At 41.3% G+C, this 23,040-nt stretch overlaps 1 protein-coding gene across 1 annotated transcript; it reads left to right on the top strand.

Annotated features, from left to right (window-relative positions):
• Positions 1-829: 829 nt before the first annotated feature.
• Positions 830-21,922, top strand: LOC118386199 (leucine-rich repeat-containing protein 58). The gene is made up of 4 exons (XM_035773730.2): positions 830-1,414; positions 19,195-19,323; positions 19,684-19,961; positions 20,116-21,922. Exons 1-4 carry the CDS (start codon positions 837-839, stop codon positions 20,307-20,309), a joined length of 1,179 nt encoding a protein of 392 aa, XP_035629623.1. The 5' UTR covers positions 830-836; the 3' UTR covers positions 20,310-21,922.
• Positions 21,923-23,040: the final 1,118 nt, after the last annotated feature.

Genomic DNA, 23,040 nt, shown 5'->3' with positions numbered 1-23,040 from the left:
ACATAATGTAGGCTACTAGTGGATGAATGGATAATATCCAGGGGTTCATCACCACCTTCAACTTTCTCCCAGTTTTAGTTTATTATTGACCCATTATAAATTGAAGCACGACAAACCTGTTTTAACAGCAAACGGATCCAACTGATATAAATGCATGTAGGCCAATGAACGGCTTCAACAGTTAGGGCGGAGCTACTGGAACAAGCCAACCCCGAAACATGTACTACAAATACTCACTGCTGAATAGTTCCTTTGTCTGTACCAGCCAGGTTCTGGCAATTTACAGTGATCTCTCTCTCTATTCCACACAATAATCTTGCCAAATGTAAATGACCGACCAATATTATTTTCCTTAAAATGCTGTGTGTCGTGTTGCAACCTGGTCTCAGAGCATTTCGTCAACTGCAACGTTGCATGAACAACATGAGCATGAGTGAGCAACAATAGTGGACTCGACGTTTCCACTTCAAAATAAAGGTCTCAATTGAAACTGATACGAACAGACATAAACTCTAATATTTGTTTGAACTCTACAGTGGTGTTCTATGGGTCTCTCCGAGTAGACTGATACGCCAGTTGAAGGGTGCACAATCCATAGGTTTGGCTGTAGAGTGTAATATAATATCCCCAATGCAATTATAAGGTCTAATACATCCACAGTTTGTATTTTTGTAAAATTAACTAACACTTGTCTTCATATAACATTACAACCTTGTTTGACATGATCTGGTGCAATTGTGGCGTGATTCCACTTTTTTCCTCCGTTTGCATCAGTTTCAACGGGGACTTTTACTTTGAAGGCAATCCCACTACTGTCGCTCACGGTAATGTTGTTCATGACACCCACATGCAACTCGGGCCATTGGCATTGGACTCCTCTCTTTATTTGGAGAACCACTAAGAGTGCAATCACCAGTGTGTCCACAATATTGAAGAGTAGCCTACGCTGCGAAATGGATTTGCATGAAGGAGCCGCACACGGACATGGTGAGGGTGTTTTAGACTTGTCGCGTCTGAATTTGGACACTTTGAGCTTGGTCGAGATCAGCGAGGAGCGAAAGATGGGCACCAAGCAGTTGTATCTAAGCTTCAACCGACTGCCCTCGCTTCCCGGATCGGTTTGCATGTTCTCCAACCTCGAATTTCTTGACATTAGCAACAACGGACTATCGGTAATCTGTGAAGGCATTACTTGGTTAACGAAGCTCAGAACACTAATAGCCAAGAACAACCGTCTGGACGAATTCTCGCTTCCCAAGGAGTTCGGGTCTTTGCCGTTGGAGGTGTTGAATCTAAGTGGCAATAGGTTTGAGGAGATGCCAGCGCAGTTCCTAAAGTTGCAGCGGCTACAATCACTTTCCCTGGGGGGAAACAGACTCCAAAGTATTCCTGCAGAAATTGAGAATTTAACCAGGTATGTAGAGTACATAACGATGCCCGCGGCCTCACCAGCTGCTACCACAGTAACTAGCTTGTTGCAGTCACCAGTAATTACATCAAACTTTCATATAATTTGCAACAAACGGCCTGTCACAATGACCAGTTTAGGCGAACTGTAGTCAGTTTCCTGGGCAAACAGCGAGTTCAGCCAATAGCGATTAACTGCAGCCTGAAATTCTGGGTGTTCCAGCATGTGGGCATTCCAATTGGAACGTCCCCTCCATCCCATCCCATTGGTTCCTTTATAATCCCCCCTGCATTACATTGGTTCCTGCATGAGCGCCGCATCCCCCCCGAACATGACATCTTAATGCTTGTGACACTTTTCAATGTTGGTCAAAGGGAAATCAATATTATGAGGATTTTTTTTTTTATAACCCCGCCTCGTGGAGTCGTTCTTGCTAACTAGCGGGAGCAACATCGGTAGACGGTGTCCCTCACTCCCGCTTGCCGAACACCTGCTTTCACCGTCATTGCGGAAAAACAGTGCGGGTGGGGCGAAGGACGCTGTCTACCGGTCGTCCCCGCCTCCCGCTAGCACAGCAGGCGGGAGGTTGGGACGACACCATGTACTAGCTAACTATCTACAGTAGCTTGTTAGTGACACTGCATGCAAGCTTGCTAGCTTGCTAGCTTGCTCCCCCGTACCGGAGAAAACCGTGCCGGACAGGCATGGGCTAGGGACACTCCCCAGCTAGCAATGAGGAATCGGCCCGGAAGTGGCCCTTTTCCGGGGGTCCGGAACTGATTGAATCGGCCCGGAATCAAAATTAATGATTGCCCAGAATCGGCCCAAGTACATCAGGCCCCAAACATATGGTGCCCTATCTTTATATCATGACAGTAAAATAAGCAAGGAGATAGACCAGATGCTTTTCAACTTTCTTTGGAGAAACAGTACCCATTACATTAGGAAAACTGTTGTAATGAACACTTATGAGTATGGCGGACTGAATTATCTGGACTTTACTACTTTAAATAATACTTTTAAGATCAATTTGATAAAACAATTCCTAAGAAGACCCACTTCTATCTGGAATTGTATTCCTCATCATGTCTTCTCTACTTTTGGTGGCCTTAACTTCTTGTCATGGTCCTTAATTTATAAGCACAATTTTTCTCCACACATATTATATATGGAATAATCGGGATATATTGTATAAACATACCTCTTTGTTTTTAGAATATTGGTTCCAAAATAATATCCTATTGGTGAGCCAACTGGTAAATGCAGAGGGTCTTTTACTCAGTTATAAACAATTCTTATCACTTTACAAGGTCCCTGTAACACCTAAAGATTTTGCAATTGTTTTAGATGCCATTCCCTCAGGTGTTGCTATGTTATTCAGGAACGTGTCAAAACCTGACCCTCAGAGCCTACCTTCTATTGATTCTGTTGACTCATCGGTAGGAAAGATTTGTTTCTCTTTTGGTCCATTCAGCAACAGAGCGATACAATCCTTGTTTCAGCAGGATGTCATGCCTTATTGGAATGGATTTATTGATAATATCTGTTGGAAAAAAGTTTGGATGTTGCCACACACATACCTACTTGTTAACAAAATTAAGGAAGTTTCCTTTAAAATGATTCATAAATATTATCCTGCCAACCACTACATGAAGAAGTTTAAGGTAAACATCAACTCAAATTGCTCCTTTTGTAATGACCACCCAGAAACAGTGTTGGCTCTTTTTTGGCATTGTATTCATGTAAGAAAACTGGCAAGACATCAGTAGGTTTATAATTGAACACATTTATTTAGATTTTACACTATTGTGGAGAGATGTACTGTTTGGATTCTTTACATACAATGGAAATAAGCTGAAACATTTTTATGTCATTCATTTCATTATTCTTTTGGCCAAATTTCATATACACAAATGTAAATTTGCAAACAGAAAACCACATTTTCGTATCCTACAAAAATAAATTGAACTGTATTTTAAGACGGTTAAATGCTCTACTAACAAAAAAGCTGTTAGAATTGTAAATATATGCATGTCCCTTAAGGTCCTTGTGTAATTGTAATGTGATACTGTACCCCCTAGCTCGATTGTCCATTGTTTGTAATCTATGTATGCTTGTGTTCCCTCATGTGCTTTATGTATTAATTTGTTGTTAATAAAAAATTATATATATAAAATAATAAAACATCAGGCCGTTTCCGTCTACCGGAATTCAGCCTACTTTGCCGGCATCTTACCAGAACAGGCCCCAGAAGTGGCCCGATGCAAATCGAAATAAATGTATACAAAATTACCCAATTTAGTCATTTTAAATATTACTATTATACATTGTATACATACAAATTATACTCATCCGACACAAAAATGTTTTTGACCGTGTCAGCGTGCATGCCCCTGGTTACAACTAGATGGGACAAGGACATCCCGGCACGGGTCTTGAATCAGCTTCTCTAGCAATGCAGTTTGCACTGCAATACAGTGTCTTAGACCGCTGCGCCACTTGGGAGGCTCCATCCATAGTGCTTTTAAATCATATCAAAATACTACACAGGACTCTTTAAAGAATTTCAAACAATGAGAAAATATGTACAAATAAATAATTAAATGTTAATTCCATAAAGCAGCCAGTGTAATCTTCTGCCAGAGAGTAGCCCCAATCGGCCCGAGCCCAAAGTAATGCATTTGGGCCAGCTAACTCGAGCTCAATCTCCGCATCCTAGCCATAAGTAATACTGCTAAAGGCGGCCACATGACGTTGGCCGAGCCTGGCTTTCAGTCGAGTGTCCCGACTCTCAGCCGGAATCAGCCCAGATCCACTGTGCTAGCTGGGTCTACCGGTCACCCCCTCTACCCGCTAGAACAGCAGGCGGGATGCTGGGGAAACGCCATATGTTTGCTAGCTTGCGAGTTAGGATGCTAGCTAGCAAACATTTCTTCACCCGTCTCCAACCTGCTGTGTACCGGACTAGCTGGCTAAGCTAGCACACTGTGTCCTTAGCTCCCGCCTGCCGAACACCTGCTCGTGCCATCGTTAACAGAACTGCAGGAAAACAGTGCCTGACAGGCAGGGAAGAAGGACACCGTCTACTGGTGTGAGACTAGCTAGCTACCATTGTCACACCTGCCCCTTCTTCTGTGGGTTTTATCGGTGGCTGGCATCCAACGTTATTGTGCGTTAATGCCTTCTATTGTACTGGAGTACACCTATTGTACTGGAATCCCGCCTGTCCTAGCTTAAATTGACCAATAGAAGCATAAAGAGATGCAGGAATGCCCTGACTTGCAGGCCGCAATTGCACCCTTCTCAGTTCAGCGGGTACAGGATAGTTCAACTGCCAATGCTGCTGGGGGTTAGACTTGTAAAGGCTGAACTGATGCTCTTACATCAGTGACTTGTCAGATGCAGAGATGAGGGAGCAAGCTATACAACTACAACCACTGTGATTATTATTATTTGACCCTGTTGGTTGTCTATGAATGTTTGTACATCTTGGCCATGTTTTGTTTTAATCTCCAGCCGGCACAGCCTGAAGAGGAATAGCCACCGCTCAGAGCCTGGTTCCTCTCTAGGTTTCTTCCTAGGTTCCTGCCTTTCTAGGGAGTGTTTCCTAGCCACCGTGCTTCTACTTCTGCATTGTTTGGGGTTTTAGGCTGGGTTTCTGTATAGCACTTTGTGACATCGGCTGATTGTAAAATGTGCTTTATACAGTGCCTTGCGAAAGTATTCGGCCCCCTTGAACTTTGCGACCTTTTGCCACATTTCAGGCTTCAAACATAAAGATATAAAACTGTATTTTTTTTTGTGAAGAATCAACAACAAGTGGGACACAATCATGAAGTGGAACGACATTTATTGGATAATTCAAACTTTTTTAACAAATCAAAAACTGAAAAATTGGGCGTGCAAAATTATTCAGCCCCTTTACTTTCAGTGCAGCAAACTCTCCAGAAGTTCAGTGAGGATCTCTGAATGATCCAATGTTGACCTAAATGACTAATGATGATAAATACAATCCACCTGTGTGTAATCAAGTCTCCGTATAAATGCACCTGCACTGTGATAGTCTCAGAGGTCCGTTAAAAGCGCAGAGAGCATCATGAAGAACAAGGAACACACCAGGCAGGTCTGAGATACTGTTGTGAAGAAGTTTAAAGCTGGATTTGGATACAAAAAGATTTCCCAAGCTTTAAACATCCCAAGGAGCACTGTGCAAGCGATAATATTGAAATGGAAGGAGTATCAGACCACTGCAAATCTACCAAGACCTGGCCGTCCCTCTAAACTTTCAGCTCATACAAGGAGAAGACTGATCAGAGATGCAGCCAAGAGGCCCATGATCACTCTGGATGAACTGCAGAGATCTACAGCTGAGGTGGGAGACTCTGTCCATAGGACAACAATCAGTCGTATATTGCACAAATCTGGCCTTTATGGAAGAGTGGCAAGAATAAAGCCATTTCTTAAAGATATCCATAAAAAGTGTAGTTTAAAATTTGCCACAAGCCACCTGGGAGACACACCAAACATGTGGAAGAAGGTGCTCTGGTCAGATGAATCCAAAATGGAACTTTTTGGCAACAATGCAAAACGTTATGTTTGGTGTAAAAGCAACACAGCTCATCACCCTGAACACACCATCCCCACTGTCAAACATGGTGGTGGCAGCATCATGGTTTGGGCCTGCTTTTCTTCAGCAGGGACAGGGAAGATGGTTAAAATTGATGGGAAGATGCATGGAGCCAAATACAGGACCATTCTGGAAGAAAACCTGATGGAGTCTGCAAAAGACCTGAGACTGGGACGGAGATTTGTCTTCCAACAAGACAATGATTCAAAACATAAAGCAAAATCTACAATGGAATGGTTCAAAAATAAACATATCCAGGTGTTCGAATGGCCAAGTCAAAGTCCAGACCTGAATCCAATCGAGAATCTGTGGAAAGAACTGAAAACTGCTGTTCACAAATGCTCCCCATCCAACCTCACTGAGCTCGAGCTGTTTTGCAAGAAGGAATGGGAAAACATTTCAGTCTCTCGATGTGCAAAACTGATAGAGACATACCCTAAGCGACTTACAGCTGTAATCGCAGCAAAAGGTGGCGCTACAAAGTATTAACTTAAGGGGGCTGAATAATTTTGCACGCCCAATTTTTCAGTTTTTGATTTGTTAAAAAAGTTTGAAATATCCAATAAATGTCGTTCCACTTCATGATTGTGTCCCACTTGTTGTTGATTCTTCACAAAAAATACAGTTTTATATCTTTTATGTTTGAAGCCTGAAATGTGGCAAAAGGTCGCAAAGTTCAAGGGGGCCGAATACTTTCGCAAGGCACTGTAAATACATTTGATTGATACTATGCTGTCTTGTAACCCACTACCATGGTAGCTTGCCTTTACAAACAATGCACTTATTTGATTGCCAGGACAATAGTTAAAATTGATTTCAACAGATCCTCACTCCCTGAGCCTAAACTAAAGTGGACTTTATATCGAAACCTAACCTGTATGTTTTTCAGGAAATTTATACCATCACAACATCCAGCGAATCAGGCCTTTAGCAACCCTGACTGGTGTGTGAGATATCCAATAATCTTATTTGTTCTTGGGCAGGGGCATGACAGACTGCCATTGCCACACTCACAAAGTTATTCAGAGCAGGAAATGTGTGGTTCATATGGTGGGGTACACACTGCGCAGTATACATGTAAACCAACCTTTGGGATGACTAACTACTATTCATATATGACACACACAAACACTCACTTGCACATGGTCAAGACACACGTACGCATACACACTTGTACATAGTCATCACACACACATGAGCACTTAGAGAAATTCAAGCCTCGTGGTCAATATGTGAAGGATGCCAAGTTTGTATAAAGTGCAGGGGCAGTGTGTTCCAATGGTACTAAAAAACAAGGATGTCTGGAATAATTGTTTATTACTCTCCTTATATCATGTTTACACTGTCAGTGGTAAGTTAATATCAGCGAGAACAGTTTAGAATCCTCCTCAGGGGAGGTTCCTCAGTGAATTTCAAAAATAGTGAAACAAAGTTATTATTTTTAGATAAAACTGTACTAAATATATTCCTCCTTTGGGTACATTGACTTCAAGACAATCTCGGAGGCTCATAGTTCTCACCCCCTTGAATAGACTTAAACAGTAATTGTGACTATAGGTCGACCGATTAATTGGAATGGACAATTTAATTAGGGCCAATTTCAAGTTTTCATAACAATCGGAAATCGATATTTTTTGGGGGCGCCGATTTATAATTTAAAACATTTTTTCCCCCTTTTATTTAATCTTTATTTAACTTCTTGGCAAGTCAGTTAAGAACACATTCTTATTTTCAATGACGGCCTAGAAACGGTGGGTTAACTGCCTCGTTCAGGGGCAGAACGACAGATTTTCACCTTGTCAGCTCGGGGGATCCAATCTTGCAACCTTACAGTTAACTAGTCCAACGCAATAACAACCTGCCTCTCTCGTTGCACTCCACAAGGAGACTGCCTGTTACGTAAATGCAGTAAGCCAAGGTAAGTTGCTAGCTAGCATTAAACTTCTCTTATAAAAAACAATCAATTATAATAACTAGTTAACTACACATGGTTGATATTACTAGATATTCTCTAGCGTGTCCTGCGTTGCATATAATCTGACTAAGCATACAAGTATCTAAGTATCTGACTGAGCGGTGGTAGGCAGAAGCAGGCGCGTAAACATTCATTCAAACAGCACTCTCTTGCGTTTTGCCAGCAGCTCTTTGTTGTGCGTCAAGCATTGCGTTGTTTATGACTTCAAGCCTATCAACTCCCGAGATGAGGCTGGTGTAACCGAAGTGAAATGACTGGCTAGTTAGCGCACGCTACTCGCTCTGAGCCTTGGGGTGGTTGTTTCCCTTGCTCTGCATGGGTAACGCTGCTTCGATGTGGTGGCTGTTGTGTTGCTGGTTCGAGCCCAGGGAGGAGCGAGGAGGGGGACGGAAGCTATACTGTTACACTGGCAATACTAAAGTGACTATAAGAACATCCAATAGTCAACGGTTAATTAAATACAAATGGTATAGAGGGAAATCGTCCTATAATTTCTATAACTACAACCTAAAACTTCTTACCTGGGAATGTTGAAAACTCATGTTAAAAGGAACCACCAGCTTTCATATGTTCTCATGTTCTGAGCAAGGAACTGAAACGTTAGCTTTCTTGCATGGCACATATTTTATATGGAACATATTGCACTTTTACTTTCTTCTCCAACACTTGTTTTGCATTATTTAAACCAAATTGAACATGTTTCATTATTTACTTGATATCAAATGTATTATATTAAGTTAAAATAAGTGTTCATTCAGTATTGTTGTAATTGTCATTATTACAAATACATTAAAAAACACAAAAAAAATGTCCGATTAATCGGTATCGGCCCTTTTGGTCCTCCAATAATCTGTATCGGTATCAGCGTTGAAAAATCATAATCGGTCGACCTCTAATTATGACAACTTCTGGAGGATGTCCACCAACCTATCAGAGTTCTTTCAGCATGAACTGACATGTTGTCCACTCAATCCAAGGATCAGGACACAATAGTTCTAATAGCTATATTGACTATGGGGTGACAACGATGTAGTGGTTAATGTTCATGAAATGAAGGTTTGCCTGGTCACAGACAACTGATGTGTTGTGCACCGAAGTCCACAAGAGAAGGGAAAAGGTGTGAGACTGAGAGCGTGTAGATTCAGTTGAAGTCGGACGCTTACACACACCTTAGCCAAATACATTTAAACATAGTTTTTCACAATTCCTGATATTTAATCATAGTAAAAAATTCCTGTCTTGGGTCAGTTTAGGACCACCACTTTATTTTAGGAATGTGAAATGTCAGAATAATAGTAGAGAGAATCATTTATTTCAGCTTTTATTTCTTTCATCACATTCCCAGTGGGTCAGAAGTTTACATCCACTCAATTAGTATTTGGTAGCATTGCCTTTAAATTGTTTAACTTGGGTCAAAAGTTGGGTGAATTTTGGCCCATTCCTCCTGACAGAGGTGGTGTAACTGAGTCAGGTTTGTAGGCCTCCTTGCTCGCACATGCTTTTTCAGTTCTGTCCAAAAGAAATCTATAGGATTGAGGTCAGGGTTTTGTGATGGCCACTCCAATACCTTGACCTTGCTGTCCTTAAGCCATTTTGACTCACCACTTTGGAAGTATGCTTGGGGTCATTGTCCATTTGGAAGACCCATTTGTGATCAAGCTTTAACTTACTGATGTCTTGATGTTGCTTCAATATATCCACATAATTTTGCATCCTCATGATGCCATCTATTTTGTGAAGTGCACCAGTCCCTCCTGCAGCAAAGCACCCCCACAACATGATGCTGCCACCCACTTTCTTCACGGTTGGGATGGTGTTCTTTGGCTTGCAAGCCTCCCCCTTTTTTCTCCAAACATAACAATGGTCACTGGCCAAACAGTTGTATTTTTGTTTCATTAGACCAGAGGACATTTCTCCAAAAAGGGCGATCTTTGTCCCCATGTGCAGTTGCAAACCGTAGTCTGGCTTTTTTATGGAGGTTTTGGAGCAGTGGCTTCTTCCTTGCTGAGCGGCCTTTCAGGTTATGTCGATATAGGACTTGTTTTACTGTGGATATAGATACTTTTGTACCCGTTTCCTCCAGCATCTTCACAAGGTCCTTTGCTGTTCTGGGATTGATTTGCACTTTTCGCACCAAAGTACGTTCATCTCTAGGAGACAGAACGCCTCCTTCCTGAGCGGTATGACGGCTGCGTGGTCCCGTGGTGTTTACTTGCGTACTATTGTTTGTACAGATGAACGTTGTACCTTCGGGCATCTGGAAATTGCTCCCAAGGATGAACCAGACTTGTGGAGATCTACAATTTTTTTCTGGGGTCTTGGCTAATTTCTTTTGATTTTCCCATGATGTCAAGCAAAGAGGCACTGAGTTTGAAGGTAGGCCTTGAAATACATCCACAGGTACACCTCTAATTGACTCAAATTATGTCAATTGGCCTATCAGAAGCTTCTAAAGCCATGACATAATTTTCTGGAATTTTCCAAGCCAAGCTGTTTAAAGGCACAGTCAAATTAGTGTATGTAAACTTCTGACCCACTGGAATTGTGATACTGTAAACAAACAATTGTTGGAAAAATTACTTGTCATGCACAAAGTAGATGTCCTAACCCACTTGCCAAAATATAGTTTGTTAACAAGAAATTTGTGGAGTGGTTGAAAAACAAGTTTTAATGACTTCAACCTAAGTGTATGTAAACTTCCAACTTCAACTGTATTTGCAAGAAGGAATTAACGTGATCATGCTGTTTTTATGTGGCTGCTATGAGCAAACTGTGTTTGCAAGCGGTCAGGGGTGTATTCATTCCTCTGTGTTCAAAAACGTTCCTTAAACGGAAACAAATGGGACGAAACGGGGATTAACATACCTGAATTGGTATGTATAAACTCTTAATTTGCAACTGCACTAATGATTAAACCCTAGAGGCAGGCTCCCGAAGGGCGCAGTGGTCTAAGGCACTGGTCTCAGTGCTATAGGCATCACTACCATCACTGGTTCGAATCCAGGCTTTATCACAACAGGCCGTGATTGGGAGTCCCATTGGGCTGCGCACATATGGCCCAGCATTGGCCGGTGTAGGCTGTCATTTTTAAATAAGAATTTGTTCAACTGACTGGCCTAGTTAAATAAGGGTAATATTTTTATTTATATATATATTTTTTTGGTCAGCTAGATGCAGGCAAGTGTGTGCAAGGCAGTATTGAATGTATCAGTGTCTGTCACCTTGATTACAAAAAAAATGCTTGACTTGTGCACCTACATTATAAACTTTCATTCATAGGCTAAATTGTAGCAACCTCATGATGGGTACAGGGAAAATTTGAGTGTTGTCGTAACCTAAACTATTCAATGTTACATTGAGCTGGGTGAAATGGAATATGAATGACAGTCAGCCAACATGCTGTAATAGAAATACCTTAATGTCATGCTCCATCATCTTAAACGGCACCGACCGCCACTGATCTGACTATATAGTTACCATCATAAAAGAGAGAACTCATAAAGTCACAGAGATCAGTGAGTGCAACCGAGATGTGGGTCATGTCAACAGTAGCCCATTTATATACCAAATATAAGTGTGTAAATACTTTTGACTTCATCTGGAACAGACCCACATTGGCTTTAATAGTTGTTGTTCCACCCATTCTGTGCCATTTGAGATGAGTAACTTGGAGGGGGACGTTTGATTTCACCTAATTTTAACTTTCTCTCATATGGAAAATTTAAGTAACCGGGTTGATGATTTAATCTTCAAGCTATAAAACCCCTTGTGACAGGGAAGCTTGTTGTGTGCAACAGCAGGGGACATTTTTAATGCAAGCTTCATTTGAATTTTTTTTTTTTAGTAATTGTTAACAGTTCTATGGGTAACAGGGTTGATGTTATGCTTGTTTTCCACCACAAAACAGCAAAAAAAAGTAGAACCAGCTCACCTGCTTTTGACAATTAATGTTCAATGTTTCTTTAAAAAATGTTTTATAAATCATAGTTGAACCATATTAAAGTGAGATTTTTTGTTTTTCTCACATGAAATAAATGTTCTTCAGAAATTTACTTTTGGGAAATTCCACGTTAAGTTACACCGAATGTATTTCAAACAAAAACCAACGATTACAAAGGTGAACAGACCATATAACTATGTACAATGACTACTTTTAACAATTTCCACAAACATTTTATAGAAAAGCATGGTAACAGAATTATGGTTTGTGTTTGTTCTGACATTCTGTTACCAAAATTTGCATCTGCACTGTTCTTCAACAAAATGACTAGGGATTATTATTATTATAACTAGGGATCCTCTAGGTTTTTGCCTGTGTTTAGCTCCCAATTCTATTTCTTTTTTTTAAATCGTAAATTTAACTCCCCAGTCCTTAACTATTACAAGCATACCCATAACATGATGCCCCTATTCTTGAAAATATGGAGAGTGGTACTCAGTAATGTTTGGGGCAAATCCAATGCAACACTTTGTATTCAGGACAAAAGGGTAATTGCTTTGCTACATTCTTTGCAGTATTACTTTAGTACCCTGTTGCAAACATGATGCATGATTTGGAATATTTGTATTCTGTATGGGCTTCTTTTTCCTCTCAATTAGGTTAGTATTGTGGAGTAACTACAATGTTGTTAAAAACCTCTTAAGGATCGGACCTTTTTTTTTTCTCTCCAATTTTCGTCTAAAATGAAAAGTAAATCTAACTGCCTGTAGCTCAGGACTTGAAGCAAGGATATGTATATTCTTGATACCATTTGAAAGGAAACACTTTGAAGTGTGTGGAAATGTGAAATGAATGTATGTGTATATATATCTATAGTTTTTAAATGTATATATCTCTATAAGGAAGCACGATATAGATATCGGAATCGGCAAATTAGCAAAAATCCCAAAATCGATATTGGCCCGATGTTTGTTTGTCTAGTTTAAGGCCAATGTGAAAAAAAGATGTCAAAGCTGACATGGATTCCTATATGACACTAAACATGCAACATGGCATTCCTAACCCACAATGTTTTTTGATTTTATTTGTATATTTGACCTTTTATTTAACTAGGCAAGTCAGTTAAGAACAAATTCTTATTTTCAATGACTGCCTCGGAACAGTGATTTATCTGCCTTTTTCAGGGGCAGTACAACACATTTTTACCTCGTCAACTTGGGGATTCGATCTTGCAACCTTTCGGTTACTAGTCCAACACTAACCACTAGGCTACCTACGGTCTGCTATGTAGATCAAGCAGTCATATGAAAGAGTAAGAACATTTCAGCGAGACAACTCGAAGGTGAAATCCATTAACGCCAAGATAATGGAAATCATTGCCTTTGACCATCAACTGTTCTCTGTCGTGGGTGATGTTGGCTTTCGCAACTGGTCGAGCACCGGTACACACTAACGTTACCAAGTGCGCTATTCTTCAGATGTTGCCCGGCCGGAGTTACAGTAATAGCGTCACTGCTATTAGCGTCACAACATACTGTGGAACGCCGTTTGAGTATTTGCGTGTCATAAAAGATGCACATCAAATAACACTATTTGACCGTCAAAGTACACAGTCCTATTATAGAATATTGTGTGTTCTGAATTTGCACGTGCAAGCCAAGCGCCACCACTACTATCAGTAGCACTGTCAAAGCTGTACAAAAAGTCAGCAAACACCAGCCACTAACAATGTGTTTACAATATCGCGTTGGTAATTGGTAACAAGGTACCTCTTTGAAAGTGATGCAGAAGGTTACAATTGGTGGAATCATGCCATATTTAGACTAGATAATGTTAAATGAGTGGAATGTGAAGCAATGAAGTTGGCTATCAGTCTAATCGGTGACACCCACAGAACACAACTGAAGAGTTTACACAAATATTAGCGTTGTAGCTCTTATCGCAGACTGTGTGAAATCACCTCCCCAGTCAGCCTATTGTGTTTATTGACATTCATATTGCACTGTAAGCTTTACCTAAAGGATTGGGGATCAATGAAATAGGGTAATAGTCTACTCAATACCCAATATATTTCTCCTCAGTTATCAGACTCAAACATTCACACAGTATTGTTTTTCCTCGGGAATAGTGTTCAATACATATAAGCTGACGATAAATGTGTCTCAATTCAGTTCTTTCAGAGTCTCACAATAAGAGCTACGTTGCTAATGTTCTCTGAGTGTCACTGAGTAGACTGATACCCCATGTCATTGAGCCACAATCCGTAGGTAAGGCTGTACAGTAAAATAATTATGCCCCCAATGCAATTCTAAGGTATAATACATCCAGTGTGATTTCAACAGATTTTTTTTTGTCAAATTAACAAATTGTCTTTATATAACATTCCAACCTCGTTTAGCAGGATCTATTCAATTATGGCATAATTATATTATTTGTATTCATTTGCATCACTGTCAATGACATCATTTTATTTTTGAAGGCTAACTGCAAAGTCCACTAACAGAAATGGAATAATGTGTCCCTGAACAAAGGGGAGGTCAAAATCTAAAATAACTGGTGTGGCCACCAGCTGCATTAAGTACTGCAGTGCATCTCCTCCTCATGGACTGCATCAGATTTGCCAGTTCTTGCTCTGAGCTGTTTAAAAAAAATCATTGTAACATTTATTTAACTAGGCATGTCAGTTAAGAACAAATTCTTAATTTCAATGATTGCCTAGGAACAGTGGGTTAACTGCCTTGTTCAGGGGCAGAACAACATTTAACCTGTTACCCCACTTTTCCACAGTGTTGAGATTGCCTGCAATGACAACAAGCTCAGTCCGAAGATTGTGACACACCTCCCCAGACCATGACGGACCCTCCACCTCCAAATTGATCCCGCTCCAGAGTACAGGCCTTGGTGTAACGCTCATTCCTTCGATGATAAACGCAAATCCGACCATACCCCTGGTGAGGCAAAACCACGACTCGTCAGTGAAGAGCACTTTTTGCAAGTCCTGTCTGGTCCAGCGACGGTGGGTTTGTGCCCATAGGCGACGTTGTTGCCGGTGATGTCTGGTGAAGACCTGCCTTACAACAGGCCTACAAGCCCTCTCTCAGCCTGTTGCGGACAGTTTGAGCACTGGTGGAGGGATTGTGCATTCCTGGTATGACTCGGGCAGTTGTTGTTGCCATCTTGTACCTGTCCCGCAGGTGTGATGTTTGGATGTACCGATCCTGTACAGGTGTTACACGTGGTCTGCCACTGCGAGGCTGTCTTAGGCGTCTCACAGTACGGACTTTGCAATTTATTGGCCACATCTGCAGTCCTCATTCCTCCTTGCAGCATGCCAAAGGCATGTTTACGCAGGGACCCTGGGCATATTTTTGTTGTGTGTTTTTCAGAGTCAGTAGAAAGGCCTCTTTCGTGTCCTAAGTTTTCATAACTGTGACCTTAGTTGCCTACCGTCTGTAATCTGTTAGTGTCTTAAGGACTGTTCCACAGGTGCATGTTCATTCATTGTTTATGGTTCATTGAACCATAAAGCATGGGAAACCGTGTTTAAACCCTTTACAATGAAGATCTGTGAAGTTATTTGGATTTTTACGAATTATTTTTGAAAGACAGGGTCTTGAAAAAGGGACTAGCTAGCTAACGACCGCTACTGAGACAGATTATTGTTTTGCATCCATGAGCTAGTTAGCTTTTTTTATGTCCAGAACTCTTGGTGCACGAGACAACTTTGCCGGCATCATAGCATACGTATCGATGAATCGTTGTGCATATGAAATTCGAGTGATAGTTATTACACTATGTAAAAAATAAATAATGAGGGAGTTAAATTATGTGATGTGCAGTCATATTCAGGTCCTGATTGGTCAACAAGCTTATTTGACACGTCAAATAGTGTTATTTGACTTATATCTTTGTTGACACGCGGAGACCTAAACGGCGTTCCATAGAAATCCTGGTTGAGAATGAAACGACTGAACAAATTAACAACTTAACAGCAAGTAAGTGAAAGAAATAGGCGTGTGTGTGATTTTTATTCAACTAGGCAATTCAGTTAAGAACAAATTCTAATTTAAAATGGTGGACCAACCCCGGCCAAACACGGACGATGCTGGGCCAATTGTGCACCGCCCTATGGGACTCCCAATCACGGCCGGATGTGATACAGCCTGGATTCAAACCAGAAACTGTAGTGACGCCTCTTGCACTGAGATGTAGTGCCTTAGACTGCTGTGTGTGTGTGTGTTAACTATTTAACTGTACTAGAATGCTTAAGAACGCAAAAATGTTCAATATCGGTATCGGGTTTTTTTGGCAAGGAAAATATTGAATATCGGTATCGGCCAAAAATGGCATATCGGTGGATCACTATATATAACACATTTAGATCTGGTAAAATAAAAATGTGTTTATACATTTTTTTTGTTCCATCATCTTTGAAATGCAAGTGAAAGACCGTAAAATAATTTAGCCGTTCAGGCGCAATTTATATTTTGGCCACTAGATGATCCAGTGAAGCATTGCAGTACTGGACAATATTTTGTATCAAATCTGCCCAAATGTTCCAAATTGATACATTTTCAAGTACATAACTATAGAGAACATACAAGAAGTATATGGTAATACAAAATGTAAGTTTACACACTCCCAGGAATGTAATACATGATGGATCGTTAGCTTATACACTAACTTTCACACATCTACATGGCCGGGCGAGGTGGGTGTGGAGCCAGAGATCGCAGGGGTTGTAGAACCCAGTTCCCACATTTGAATATAAACGTTTATTTTATCAAACACAACTATGTTACATTTTATCTCTGGGACCCTCAGGATGACAAATCAGAGCAAGTTTACTGAATGTAAGTGCATTATTTACTTTCAGAAGTGAATGTATCAAACCAGTTGCCGTGATTTTAAATGTTTTTGTTGTGTATTCTCCTCAAACAATAGCATGTTATTTTTTTCATTGTAATAGCTACTGTAAATTAGACAGTTAACAATGAGCTAGCTAGTTTATATGGGATTAGCAACAATAGTGCAGTAAGATTAACAATAATTTAACATTTCTGCCCATATAAGACATGTTTATGTCCTGGAAAGTTTGCTGTTACTTACGTCATGCTAATCACATTAGCACAAGTTAGCTCAACCGTCCCAAAAACGCAAAGCCAGAGTAAAATTCAAAGATAGGGTTACAGTCAGTCACTCACTGTGTCTTGTAAACATACTAACCAACACAAAGTACATGTAAAGAGAGCCTCTCACCAACAACTTCAGAGCAGCTGAACATATACACTGTCTCAGATCTACAGTCATGAATGATGGAGGTTGTATGGGACTAGGCCTCTGTGTGTTAGTGGTGTAACTGTAGAGTGAGTTGTTGAGATGGCCCTGAATGGCTTCTTTGGACCCTCTGGGACAGAGGGGCTGGCTCAGGGCTCAGGCCCCAAGGACACATAATGGCCTCTCCCAGTCTCTGCTGTGTCATCAGTTCCACAGGCAGACCAGACCATGGGGCAGATGGGCTGACTGCTCACTTTTAGTGTCAGGCCATTACATCTCCCTTTCACTCCCTGTCTCTCTGTCCCTGATGCTCACTCTGTTCTTCTCTCTATTTCCCCAGTGTTCCTCTGTCTTTTCACTTTTTCATCTGTTCAGAGGGATTGGGATAAAGCAGAATGCTTGTGTATGTGTACATTTCCATTGGCGATTTGTGGGCATTGGACAATAGTAATCTTTTTCTCTCTGCCTCAGTCATCGGTTTTGTAAAGTGAACAAAAATATAAACGCAACATGTAAAGTGTTGGTCTAATGTTTCATGATCTGAAATAAAAGATCACGAGTAACCACGCCAGCCGAGGACCTCCACATCCGGCTTCTTCACCTGCGAGATCGTCCGAGACCAGCCACCCGGACAGCTGATGTTACTGGGTTTGCACAACCTGTCAGAAACCATTTCCGAGAAGCTCATCTGCATGCTCTTCGTCCTCGCCAGGATCTTGACCTAACTGTAGTTTGAGGTCGTAACCAACTTCAGTGGAAAAATGCTCACCTTCGATGGCCTCTAGCACGCTGGAGAAGTGTGCTCTTCACAGATGAATCCCGGTTTTAACTGTCCCGGGTAGATGGCAAACGGGTGCTGTCAATGTTTTGTACAGATTGCCCCATGGTGGGGTTATGGTATGGGCAGGCATAAGCTACAGACAATGAACACAATTGCATTTTATCGATGGCAATTTGAATGCACAGAGATACCGTGACGATCGTGAGGCCCATTTTCATACCCTTGATCTGCCGCCATCACCTCATGCTTCAGCATGATAATGCACGGCCCGGTGTTGCAAGGTTCTGTACACAATTCCTGGAACCCGAAAAATTCCCAGTTCTCCCATGGCTTCCATACTCCCCAGACATGTCACACATTGAGCATGTTTGGGATGCTCTGGATCGACATGTACAACAGTGAGTTCCAGTTCCTGACAATATATATATCAACTTTGCACAGCCATTGAAGAGGAGTGGGACAACATTCCACGGGCCACAATCAACAGCATTGGTCAAGGATATGTGTCGTGCTTCATGTGGAAAATGGTGATCACACCAGATACTGACTGGTCTTCTGATCCACGCCCCAACCGTGTATATGACTACCCCACATTGTCTGCTGCTTAGAACTGTGTATTTAGCCTACACTGTATTTGATTTCTCCAAACCTAAACGCCAGTCTTCACTAGATCTAAACTTCTGTCTGAATAAAAATAATTGGGACTCTCTAGCAATGCCTCTCTACCTCTGCTGTCCCTTGAACAAAGTCAGAGTAAACACACACACACACACGCAGGCAGGTAGGCTAAAATGCTATCGAAATTCCAGCACCTCTTTGTGCATAGTGTGTCTCCTCTTCGAAACAGTTTGTTTAGCAGTTCCACTGCTCCAGCCCATTCCTCATAGTCACATCTACACACACCTGTTATACTCCTTTTTACTATGGACCCGGCTGCTCAATCTTTGATGCCTTGCGCTCACTCTGGTAAAGCATTGCTGTCACATACAGCATCAATATCAACATGTGCAAACCCCATTGTGGTACTGATGTGTCGACATGGCTAGTCATGTGTCCACTTGGAACTGTCAAGTATATAGTATGGTGTTTTTAAAGTCCTAAACCCCTTCAGGCATGCTTTACTTGTTACCGTAATGTTAATTACACCTCGATATGATGCTAAACATATTAAACCTCTCTCTGTCAGTCTTGAGATGCTGTATTTGGGTGGTAACCTGATCACCTCTATTCCTCCTGAGCTGGCCAACCTGCCCTACCTCAGCTATCTGGTCCTGTGTGACAACCGCATACAAGGTGTACCCCCGCAGCTCACCAGGTAACCACAACACAATAATAACACAGCCTCAACCCCATCTAGAGCATACTGCCACAGCTCACGAGGTATCCACAACACAACCATAATATAACCACATGAAACTGCAAGTAAGCATTTCATTAGGCAATGTATACCTTGCATATCCCTTACATACTAATACAACTAAACCTTAATACAACTACAACTCAATAATAATAATACTGCTAAGACTGTCATAACCCACCAGCACCACAGCTCAACTGGTTACTACAATACATCCATAGTGGAATACTACAACTTAACCTAACCACGGTCTAGATTTCTGTTCATAATACTCAAAACGATAACCATGACCTTGTCAATCTCTCTCTCCCCCCTCAGGCTCCACTCCCTGCGCTCCCTGAGTCTCCATAACAACCTGCTGACCTACCTGCCCCGGGAGATCCTCAGCCTGGTGCGCCTGCAGGAGCTCAGTCTCCGTGGCAACCCCCTAGTGGTGCGCTTTGTCAAGGAGATGACCTACGACCCCCCATCACTGCTGGAGCTGGCGGGTCGTACCATCAAGAGCCGGAACGTTCCATACTCGTCCTGCGACATGCCCTCTCACCTGTTGCACTACCTGGACCTGGCCAGCAAGTGTCCCAATCCTAAGTGTGCCGGTATGTCTACTACACATTCATTTCTCATTGGACTGTGTGTCTGTATTTCTGTCCCTGTCTTTTTTTGCTTGTCTGTATACAGTTGATTATGTATACGTATGTGTCAATTTATTTAAGTGTGCTTATTCTGTCTGTTTCTCCGCTCTCTCACCAGGCGTGTACTTTGACTCGTGCGTGCGCCACATCAAGTTTGTGGACTTCTGTGGGAAGTACCGGCTGCCCCTCATGCACTACCTGTGCTCCCCAGAGTGCACTTCACCCTGCAGCTCCAACCCCCAGAGCGACGCAGAGTCAGAGGATGAAATCAGCGTGCCCGCCTACCGCCTGCAGAGGGTGCTGCTGGGATAGCAGGAAGTGGAGTTCTAACCATATCAATAGCCTCAGAACCCGTCTTTCTCTCTGTGACTGGACGGTACTGTAGGGAAGAAATCTAACCCCTCTGGTCTCGTGTGTGTTTGATGCAAGACACTAGATGCACAAGCACAAAGACATACCCTAAACACACAAACACACTCACTTGTGAGAGTTATCCGGTTGTCAATGTGGACCTAAACCAGGACAAATGTCTTTAGGTGGGTATGTCCCCTGGAACCCATTGACTCAGTCACTTTAGCCATCTAAAACTGGGGGACAAATGATGGGAGGGATCTTACCTCTATTTCTCAGTAACACTACAGATCACTGATGCCTTCAGACTTTGAGCAGTGCCTTTAACAGATGAAGCATTTCACTCCATTCCTGATGGTTTCATGGGTAAACATAGGAGGGCAGTAGAAACCATAACTTTGCCAACTCGCTATGTGAGCTATTGAAAGGTTTTTAATGGTTTTAGAACACTATCACACCATTCCTTAGAGTCAGGTTATGAACAATTTAAGATTTCTAATTGCCTGAAAACAGGAAGTGTGTGCCCTTTGTAAAAGCTTTGTTTTTCTCTCACACACAGGAAGTCGATCTAGGACAGGCAGAGGAGTGTGAATAGTCTCCTGAAAGGAGAAAATCAAACGTATCTGACAAGATGCAATGAATGTTTGTATTTCCAGCTCTTGGTTTTCTCTAAATTTGACGTGGGAACATTTAGACAACTTCTCCAGAAGGTATATGTTTAAGGTTACCGGAAGAATAATACAGTAGCTGGCCTTTCAACAATGCTGGTCTATTGTTACTGTATCATGGAGAAGTGCTTTTGAATGTATGTGTATATGCCTTATTGAAGAGAGAAGGAATTCTAGAAAGAAAACAAAGTGAGAAAAGAACAAAACAAACATTTTTCTTGTACCCTGAATTATGTAACAATTAACTCTTTTTTATTTTCTATTTATGATCCAATAAAACTTTACTTGACACCTAGTGTCATAACATGTTATGAAACATTCATAACAGCTGACATAACCTGTCTTAACACTGTCATGACACATATTTAGACCTCTTGTGACATATTGCGTTATTTTATTGCTGGTTATCACCCCTATATAAAACCTACCGCAAAAGGCAAAACATCCATTACACCATAACCTACATCAACTGTATTTTTATGTTTATATAACATTTTCTGAAATGTACCCTATTAAATGATCATTGTACACATTGATGTCAGACATGCAGCTACCACAATGTTCTGTTGCTGGTGACTGGGATCAGATTTCAGAAGCAGGACTGATGACTAACATAGGCCTATCATGTACATGCCCTTATCTGGCATATATGGTACTGATGGTCATAATGCTTCTTGACAGTGTCGAAGTGTATTTTCTTAGTCCAAGTAAAGTGACATAGGATTGTCATAGTGCTTCTTGACAGTCATAAAGTGTATTTTCTACATGTTTTTTTTATGATAGGGGGGAAACATGAATCTTTTAGAATCAATTTCAACAAAGAATTTAAAAAACTAACTTTCCAAAGAAATCAAACTTGGCAGGAAAAATAAACATTTGAATAAAGTAGGGTTTTGAGCTTATGTAGGTGTCATAACCAGGCATAAAATAACACAATATATGTCACAATAGGTGTAAATATATGGGTCATGACAGTGTTATGTCAGCTATTATGACATAGTTATGACGTTAGGCGTCGTAGTGTTACCCATGATCTTAACCACAATGTTGTGACATTTTTGTAACGTACTGCTTTTATACAAATCCAGCGTTCTACTGTCAATGACACTCAATGGTTCACACTAATACAGTGCTTTCATTGAATATGACTTACTGAATATAATATAGTACTCATACAGGTCGACGATCTGTACTAAAGTATGTGCACTTTTCCCCTATAATATAGACTGTACACAGTATATAATAACATCCCTAATAAAGTTTAATTTGAGTGTCTAAAAAAATGTGTGTGGGATATCTGTGAAATGTGTTATCCACGATCGTGCAACATTAGCTGACTGCACTACCATTTCCTATCTGTCTAGTTAGCTCTGAGTTCATAGTCCACATCTCATATCTGCTGAAGCTATGATGACATCTTAGTGTCTGTCATCATTGTTTGCTATGTAGACTGTTCTATGAGGAAGAATCAGTGGGCCTGTCACCAAACAGTGTCCATTTGTTTGTTTGCCTGCCTGTTGTGAAAATGACTACAATGCATTTCTACTGTATCTTTCTCCAGGACTTAACTGCCAAACAGTTGACAGTTGGAACTATGCTAGATTGCTAGGCCGTCTGTGAGTGTGCTTGTGCATGAGCGTGACTGACTGTTTTGTTTTGAGTCATTGGTAGCTTGAATGAGTTGCGTTCAGGACCGGTCTGTTTCATTTGCATATAAACGTGATTGCATTACTGAGGCAAATGCAGAGGGACCTCTTCTTTAACCCAGCACTAAGAGATGCCAGGGGAATGCCATTCTGCCTCCTCTCGATCAACAGATCCCTTTATTTACCCTGCCAAGACCTAGTGATGTAAACATCTCCTACTCTCAGCCTCTCCTTTTTCATTCTCTTTCTCTCCTCTGAGCAGGCTGACTGGTTCTTTGATGGCTTTGAGGGACAGATGTTTTGTGTCATCTGTTTGCCCACGTTTTAAACAGTCTCTTAAGAGAGCTCAGTTATGTCTGTCTGTCTGGCTCACTAACA

Source organism: Oncorhynchus keta, chromosome 7, assembly GCF_023373465.1.
Source record: "Oncorhynchus keta strain PuntledgeMale-10-30-2019 chromosome 7, Oket_V2, whole genome shotgun sequence".
Taxonomy (NCBI): domain Eukaryota; kingdom Metazoa; phylum Chordata; class Actinopteri; order Salmoniformes; family Salmonidae; genus Oncorhynchus; species Oncorhynchus keta.
This window is presented reverse-complemented; position numbering and strand designations above follow the sequence as displayed.

What these genes read in the sequence shown, in the direction of transcription:
- LOC118386199 (XM_035773730.2), top strand. Translation starts at nt 837, where the DNA reads ATGACACCCACATGCAACTCGGGCCATTGGCATTGGACTCCTCTCTTT. An exon ending in GTACCCCCGCAGCTCACCAG is followed by an intron (nt 19,324 to 19,683) that starts GTAACCACAACA and finishes CTCCCCCCTCAG; the next exon opens with GCTCCACTCCCTGCGCTCCC. An exon ending in TCCCAATCCTAAGTGTGCCG is followed by an intron (nt 19,962 to 20,115) that starts GTATGTCTACTA and finishes CTCTCTCACCAG; the next exon opens with GCGTGTACTTTGACTCGTGC.